Source organism: Polypterus senegalus, chromosome 1 (genome assembly GCF_016835505.1).
Source record: "Polypterus senegalus isolate Bchr_013 chromosome 1, ASM1683550v1, whole genome shotgun sequence".
Lineage (NCBI taxonomy): Eukaryota > Metazoa > Chordata > Cladistia > Polypteriformes > Polypteridae > Polypterus > Polypterus senegalus.
This window is the reverse complement of record NC_053154.1, coordinates 124607907-124617227: the sequence shown is the minus strand read 5'-3', so window position 1 is coordinate 124617227 and position 9321 is coordinate 124607907. Positions and strand designations below refer to the sequence as shown.

The following is a 9321-nucleotide window of genomic DNA, read 5'->3' as shown; positions in this document are numbered from 1 at the left end:
GAGTATTCAATTATTCAAAACCAGAAGTTATATATCAAAGACTACAGACCTGAAAAATATTCACGCAAATGAACATACAATTAAAATTTGGTTTATCCATATTATTTAACTAATTCATTATTATATACTCTCATAGACAAAAAAGTCACACTGAAAACGGTATGTTAACAATAAACTGATTGAGTGGAAATTGCATATACGTAGTTCATTTTTCATTGGTGCCCCTGCCCATCAGTGCTTTCTTTGTATTTTGTTCTGGCTTTAATAAAATGATGTAACATTTAGGAGCAAATATTGCAAAAAGTAGACCAAAACTTGAAGCTAAAATTGCAAATATTTCTACAGCTACTGTGTGTTTTCCTGGTGAACTAATATAAGCAGGAATGAAAGTAATCCAGACGGCACAGAAAATCAGCATGCTGAATGTGATGAATTTAGCTTCATTGAATGTGTCTGGTAAGTTTCTTGCTAGAAAGGCTAAGAGAAAACATATACAAGCAAGCAAGCCAATGTATCCCAGCAGGCAGCCAAATCCAGCTGATGACCCAACATCACACTCAATAATAATTTTGGCATTTTGGTATTTGGTGTTTTTATATGGATATGGAGGTGCAGAGGCCAGCCATATTATACATATTATTGACTGAATAAAGGTAAAAAAGAACACTGTACCTCTCTGCTTTGATATACTAAACCACTTCATTGTGTTATTGCCAGGCAGTGTCGCTCTAAATGCCATTATTACCACAATTGTTTTCACTAGGATACAAGAAATGCATAATACAAAACTGATCCCAAACATCACATGTCTAAGCATACAGTTTAAGTCAGATGGTTTTCCAATAAAACACAAGGCGCAAAGGAAGCACAGGGTTAGAGAAATGAGCAAAAGGAAACTCAGTTCTGAATTATTTGCTTTTACAACAGGAGTGTTTCGATGGTATATAAAAACGGCTAAAATGCCCACTGAGATAAAACCCCCAACTGATGCCACTGTTGTCAGAGTAATACCCATGGCATCTTCATAGGACAGGAATTCAATTTCTTTCAGTATGCAATGGTTTCTTACACCATTTGACCAAAAATCAATTGGACATTTGAAGCATTCGGATGAATCTAAAAGAAAAGCAACAAAAAATTTCAATTAAGAAGAACATCCGTTCATCCACCCAGTCATTTTATGAACTTGCTTTTTGCAGGATAGGATCATAGGAGCTGGAGCTTATCTGACAGCATTGGGCTGTTTGGCAAGCCATTCAACTGCAAAGCACAACAACAACAACAACAACAACATTTATTTATATAGCACATTTTCATACAAAAAAATTGTAGCTCAAAGTGCTTTACATAATGAAGAATAGAAAAATAAGAGACATAGTAAGAAAAGAAAATAAGTCAACATTAATTAACATAGAATAAGAGTAAGGTCCAATGGCCAGGGGGGACAGAAAAAACAAAAAAAAAACTCCAGACGGCCGGAGAAAAAAAATAAAATCTGCAGGGATTCCAGGCCATGAGACCGCCCAGTCCCCTCTGGGCACACACACTAATACTCGGCATGGAACCCTAACATGGAAATATTTGGGTCTGAGAAACAACACCACCAGATGAAGATCTATTTCGCCACAGCGAAATTGTACACACTCTGCACAGATGATGACCAGGCTGTGAGAATAGCTTCTGAAGATGTGAAGCAGTAGTATTAACGATTGCACCATTGTGCCCCCTCTCATCAAGAACATAGTTCCAATAAATAAAAATATGAATGACTTATTACTGAATAAATATTATTAATGTTCATCAGTCAAGAAATAATGGGCCAAGAAGTACCCTTGAACCTACTAGATATTTTAGGTTCTTTTATGATGCCCTTTTATGAGAAGTAACAATATTAAGGGTGCAAGCATAAGCTGACTGCCTGTGATCTCTGATCTCTCAGATGCACTGCATCCCGTCATTCATCAATAAGTGATATCACCACATTGGCTTAGGAGTATGTCTGGCAAATCTTCATCAAGTAACACAATATGCAGGTACATCCACAAATGGCAGTTACCACTGTACAGTGCAGAATAAAAGTGCCATTTACTTATCTGAGCTAGGAGACATCTGGGATTGAACAGCTGCACAGTGGAAACATGTATTGTGGTTGGAGGTTGCAGTGAAGAAATACAAGTTATGTTTTCCTGGCCAAAGAAGAAAAAAATAACATCCAGAGTTTACCAGCTACAAATCCAGAAGCCAACATCTGTGATTGTATGAGGTTGTGTCAGTGCCAAGGGTAACTTGCACTTCAGTGAAGGCACTAGTAATGCCAAAAGGCTTCTGGTTCCAGTTCCGGTTTCCTCCCACAGTTCAAAGGCGTGCAGGTTAGGTGCATTGGCGATACTAAATTAGTCCTAGTGTGTGGCTGTTGTGTGTGTGTGTTTGCCCTGCGGTTTACTGACACCCTATCCAGGAGATTGTTCCTGTCTTGTGTCCTATGATAGCTGGGATAGGCTCCAGCATCTCATGCGACTTTGTTCGGGAAAAAGTGGGATAGAAAATGACTGAAATGAAATGAAATGCTACCTTCAGGACATCTCTTCCATGGTCACCCACACATATTTCAGTAAGACAATACCAAACCACATTCTACGTGCATTACAAAGACATGGCTGCATAGGAAAAGGGTGTGGGTGCTCAACCGGACTGCTTCCAGTCCTGATCTGTCCCTGAGAACACAGGGTCACAGGGTCTTCAGTTCCTTAATGTTTATTAAGTGTTGCAGGAATGAAAGGAAACTTTATGAAGTGATAAATTCTTTACTGCCCAAAATGAATATGTTACAAGTATCAAAATCAAAATGTGTTTATTAAAAAATATATAATTCATCAGTTGTAACATGAAGCAATGAGCTGCTGTATTATTTTCAGGTGAAAGATCATTTATTATCATTTACTAATTACTGCTTTCTGTTCTGCATTTTCCATACATTTTCTGTGTTGGGGTTGTAAAATTCGGCATACTCACCGATTATATTGCTTATTTCCCCTTCTGCACAGGGAATGCAGTCAAAACAGCAGACTGGCTGCCCTTTCCTGTTAGCTCTCCTTGTACCTGGAAGGCAACCTTTACTGCAAATTGATTCTGGAACCTTAAAGCAAAAAAAAGGAAAAAAAGGTGGAAAACTAGTTCTGTTTTCCATTGACATTGTCTGCAAATATGTGAATTAGAAAGTAGTTAGAAGTGCATGAATTATATTATTTTGGTGGAATATATCAGAAAATTGTAATTGCAGATAAATGTGTTTGATTGTGTTATCAGCAATTAATAATATTTTCTAGTCTTCTGAGCAGCATCCCCTTAGCAGGGACACTCATTTTAAATTAGTTATTTTCTGCACTGTATAAAAGAATGCCTTACATACAATAACAAGAACACCTAAATTATTATGTTACCTTAAGAAAGTTATTTTATTAAACAACAACGTTTGCCATAAAGTAAAAGGTTATAAGCTGCCTACTTTTCTAGATTCTGTGTTCCAAAAGATACTCTCCTCATCAAGGAAAACCTCCTTCCCAGCAGATGCTGATTCCTCAAAAAGGCCAATTGTTTTAATTTTCACACTTCCATTATTTGTCATTTGCCAGTTTATAATGTCATAAATTGCTAGAGCATCTCCATTTTCATCAAAAGACACTCTTTCCCCTAAACGATTTGTGAAATTTACTCTTTTCAGATAATGTAGAAGCTTTTGGGAAGAATATAGATATAGTATCATAAAATAAGACTTAAATATTTTGAAAATGAGAGGAAACATATTGCCTAATAAATGGCTTAAAATGATATTTTAAAGCTATCAAATACATATTTTGTAATAAATTGTATGAATTAAAATGCCTCACTTTTACCTGGTAAGGCTGCATGTTTTTGATGTCAGCACATTCATTGTTTTCAAAAGGGCCTTTTCCATTTTGACAACTCATTAAGTCATGTAATGCATGTGCTAATGCATACACTGCTTTATAAACATTATAGGCAATCCTTAATTCAGATACGTCACTATATGTTGTGTGAATTGTTTGAATATCTTCCAAACCAGTGCATTCTGTTCGCATTACAGATGATACTGTTGTGTTTGTCTTTATTGCAGTTTCTTGAAAATAACAGTCAAATAATTTTTCCCAGAACTGTAGTAGTAAATTGCTATTTAGGTCCAACTTGGGACGTATCTGATAAAGAAAACTTTCCAAATCCTGGATTTCTCCTCTACGAATAGCAATACCTATTGTCCCACCGAATGAGCCAAAGTTTTCCTTGGTGGCTAACACAGCAGAGGTGCTCCATGCTTCACTTGCAATCCACTGTCTGCCAGTAATGTTGTGATGAACTATTTCTTTTACCAATCTCATTAATTCTGCCTCTGCTGAAAAGACAACAATCACTTTTGCTGTTGACTGTTGAATTGTATCAACTATTTGAAGAACCCTCCTATTGTCATTCATTGTGGAGACGGTTTCTATAAAAGAGATGCAGCCAAACGCCTTCATTTCCTCTTGAAATGTCTTGATAGCATATTGGCCATAGTCATCTTCACTTGCAATAGCACCCACCCAAGTCCAGCCATAATGTTTAATTATCTGAACCATTGCTTTTACTTGAAAAGCATCACTTGGTACGGTGCGGAAAAATGTTGGATACTCTATTTTACTGCTTAAACATGAACAGGAGGCAGAATAGCTGACCTACAAAGGGGATTAAAACATAAAAAGGGCTTAGAAATGTGATTCTCTCATTATATATAAAATACAAGTTATAAAAATTATCAGCAAATATTAAATCTTTTAGCTACGGTGTATTTCTATGCTATTTGGAAACTCATATTACCAGTTAGCATGCATTCTATCTATCTATCTATCTATCTATCTATCTATCTATCTATCTATCTATCTATCTATCTGTCTGTCTGTCTGTCTGTCTGTCTGTCTGCCTGCCTGTCTGTCTGTCTACTGCAGACCTTTATGAGCATTTCAAGAAAATATCAAAAATAGCACAGATTGAACTAACGCTTTTAACGCTGAAAATATTACTTCCTTAAGTATCCGTTCATGACTTTCAGATTTTTAATTCCTTAACAATAAAGCCATTACATATGTGCCATTTAATATAATACATTACCAATGGCATTTGGAATAGACTCAATATTCTTGAGATAGCAATGGAATGTGAAGACAGGGGGTCTCCAATTATGGCAACAACAGGTGGGGGTCCACTGCAGCCACTGTTGATGAAATCATTGTCAAGCCCTCCAATCAACGCTGTTGCAGCTCGCAGAGCCACAGGCAGCTTTACACAGTTGTCATAGACTCTGTACCCCAGAGTTATATTCGGGAGAAGTGTTTGATCCCTGTTTATTTCTGCAATTGCAAACAGCATTGTTTGAAGCCTCTGAAATACTGAAACCTCAAGACTGTTAGAAAATAAAAAGGAGCGAGTTATTTTCAGTCATAACAGGTCCCATTACATTTTTAAGGCACTGATTAGAAATCTGGAATGGCACACATTTATGTTTTTATTCAGAGGAAAGTAACAATGTAGTGTTTAAGCAACCAAACATAAAGTAGAAAAAGCTGTACAATTAAAGCATCATTCAAACAGCTATTTCTGTGAGCATTTAAACAGATTTCTTTTGTTTTACAAGTAGAATACATGTCACAAAATTAGAACAATATACTTACACAATACATATTTTTTTTATTTTGAAAACAATTATACCATTACTGAGTTGTTTCCTTGAGTTACTCTGCAGCACAATGGTAATTTTTATATTTGTTATGTATCTCACCTTTTGCATTTCCATTGTTCTGGTTTGGATGTGAAGGAAAGTTCTGGAGCAGTTGCTTCAAAATGAATTGCAAAAATTCCTCCTATAATTAGATCTCCAGTTTTATACACCCCATTTAAATCAAACTGTTCTTGACGTTTGCATGTAGATGGGTTAATAGCAGATACTGGAGACATAAAAAAAATATATGCTGATGTGAACAGAACACATGTCATTGTGGATAAGTTCAGGTTCTGTAAGCTATTCTACTCTGGAAAAGTCCCTTATATAAAGAAATATTTTGTTCTCTAGAGAATTATTAGCAAAACAAGCAGTTGGGTAACAGGTTGCATGCTGTGGGGTAATGGCAGTTATTTTAAGAAAGTCATTGCTCTGCAACATTCGTGCATTTTTAATTACAATGTGGAGTTTGGGCTGGCTCAATCATAAAAATTAAAAAGTTGCAATGATTTAGTTTAGTTTTATGCATTGATTTCCAACAGGACTAACCATTCAGAAAAATAAAAATCTTCATTCTTACTTTATACAATATCATATTAAAATGTAGTGTATCTAATTAATATGAAAGATATTATTAAATATTAACTTTCCTTTAAATCCACCAATACACTTCCTGGATATTCTTGGTCAGTGTTGAATTATGACTGGGCAGGGAGTGGTACCACAAGGGACAGTAATATATTACAGCACCCTCTCAAACTTACTCATACTATAACATTTCATAAAATAACATACTACACACTGTTTAACATAATTCAGGGTCATGAGCAGCCAGAGCCTATCCTGACCATCTTAGGAGAAGGAAAAAAAGTCAGCTTTAGATATGATGTCTGTCTATAGCATAACTCACAGTCGTACTCTGTTACAGGAGCCAATGCAGAATCACTGGTCATCTGAACACACATCTTTAGAAATGTGGGAGGCAGATGAGACTATCTGGGGAAAGCCTACTGAAAACACAAGGAGAAATGCAACCTCCACACAGACAGTGATCAGGTGCAGGATTCACACAGAGCTCATTATTCTGCCTCCATTCTAGTCATTATGGGCCTCCCAATTCATACTGTGTCAGTTTCAACTCACCAAGAGGCCTGACTTGATGTCTTTTACTATTTGGAAAAAACTAAAAGTTCTAGTAGAGTCTCATCAGAATATAGGAAAAACTGCAATCAATGTACTAGAGACATAATAGTAAGGATCCAAGCACTGAAGGTATCAGTGCTGTTTACGATGCCATCATAACTAGAAGTAAATATTCTATTATTCTACTTTACATTTCCATCCAACTATTATCCAACCCGCTATATCCTAACTACAGGGTCACAGAGGTCTGCTGGAGCCAATCCCAGCCAACACAGGGAGCAAGGCAGGAAACAAACCCTGGGCAGGGTGCCAGCTCACCGCAGTACTTTACATTTCTGAACCAAAATCCTGACATACAGGAAAAGTCTGGAGTTTGCTTCATGTTTTCATAGATCAACAATTTTAAAGCCCAAATGTACATTTCTGATTCAAATGGAATCACTGTATACTGTATAATTTGCACTCTAAAGTGTTACAACCTGCTTCATGTTTGTTTTTTTCAATGCTTTTCACGGCTTTAGTTTTTTTTTCTCCATTTGCTTTCAATTGCAAAAAAAATGCTTCTTCTAACAAACTCATTTCAGTCCACTATCAGTTATTACAGTAAAGTGTTGATGCAGAATGACATAAAACAGCCCCTTTTCCTTGATGAGGCCTCAAACCTACGTACATCATTGGCTAACATGATAGAAATTATTAAAATTATAGAGGAAGCAAGCATGGTGGATGCCAGCAGTTACTTTTAAATCCCAAAAAACAATGAGCATAGATTTTTAATGAGTTAAGAATACATTTTACACATAGAGGATTGTAGCTGAAAGAAGCACCTTGGAGATTTTCCAACTATCATTTAGTCATATTTTGAAAACAGGAGTTGAGCAATAAAATACAAGTTATGGGAATTGCATGTCCTTGTCATAATTTCTCCTTTATACATGTATATCAGGGGTGCCCAATGCATCGATCACGATCAACCAGTAGATCGTAAAGGTAGTGCAGGTGGATCGCGTTGCATTCAAAAAAATTTATTTTTTTTTCATATATCCACCCTATGGCATTTGCCACTTGATTGACATACAGGGCGGGACCAGTCTGAGATCTCTTTTCTTCTAACATACTGGTCATCCCACACACATGATCAAACGTGCGAGCTACTGCAAAACTCCTGCTATTTAAGCGATCTAATTAGCCTTCCAATTTATATCTATAGTCAATTTATATCGACTAAAGAAAGGATTTAAAAAATATCGTTTGGTGAGGGTATGGGCTGGATGTGGAATCTCTCACAATGTCACAATCGAATTGCGTTTGTCTGATCTGTCAATCTATCATTGCTAAACCAAAGAAGGAAAATGTGGAAAGGCACTTTCGAACTGTTCATAAAAACTACGAAACTGACTGACTTCTTTCCAAAAAGCGATCTGAGAAAGAGAAAGGGGTGGGAACTAAAATCGCAGTTAATCGGACAGTCGTTCTGCTTAATTCAAAAGCAAAGGCAGACACACCAAAGTATCATTCTGGGTGAGTCACTCGATCATTAAGTATAAGAAGTTCTTCCAAGATGGAGAGATGATAAAAAGATGCCTTCGCTGAGACAGATGGCTAGAGAGAAATTCCTGCTGAGATTTCAAGACCCCTGTCCGGAGAAAAAGGAGTTTCTCCTTGTCATTAAACATTCAGAATACAAACAACTTAATAACAATCAATGGCTGCTAGACTTGGCATTTTTTTCCGATCTGACCAATATGTTGAATGAGCTTAATTTACAGCTGCAAGGAAAAGAAAACTCCATGGTCAATATGATTAGCTCAGTCAATGCTTTCAAATGAAAAATGCAACATCTGTCCTCAAAGCTGCAGCGCCTTGATTTGGGGAACATTGACAGCATATGCTACACAGAGCAGATTGAAAATTGTCTGTCAGACTTTGACAGACAGTTTCAAAACCCAACTTTACTTGAGCCAATCGCTACATTTAAGTGCTATCCATTTAGGGAAGATGTTGAGGGTGATTCACTCACATCAGAAACTGCAACACTGTTTCACCTAAAACTCCTCTACAGTGGAGGATGAGATTTTGACACTACAGGATGACATTCAGCTGAAGTCTGGGGCTCTTGGAAAGTTTTGGAACTTACTCACAGAGGAAAAGTACCCAAACATGAGGAAATGTACTAACTCCTTGACTGCATTATTCGGCTCTACTTATTTATGCGAGTCAGCCTTTTTCCCACATGAAGATTATTAAATCCAAATACTGTAGTGACCATAAATGTATTGAATTGTTATTGTGCCATAAAGGTTATTCAGTTATGCAAGGTACGACAACATATATTTTATGTATACTCAGTATATATATATATAGCATTTTTAAAGTAGGTAGATCATTTTGACCTGATCATTTTATTATAT

At 36.5% G+C, this 9321-nt stretch overlaps 1 protein-coding gene across 1 annotated transcript; it reads right to left on the bottom strand.

Annotated features, from left to right (window-relative positions):
• Positions 1–205: 205 nt before the first annotated feature.
• On the bottom strand, positions 206–6009 carry LOC120518225 (extracellular calcium-sensing receptor-like). The gene is made up of 6 exons (XM_039740915.1): positions 5828–6009; positions 5161–5452; positions 3894–4727; positions 3506–3733; positions 3013–3136; positions 206–1116 (listed from the first exon to the last, which is right to left on the bottom strand). Exons 1-6 carry the CDS (start codon positions 6001–6003, stop codon positions 206–208), a joined length of 2565 nt encoding a protein of 854 aa, XP_039596849.1. The 5' UTR covers positions 6004–6009.
• Positions 6010–9321: the final 3312 nt, after the last annotated feature.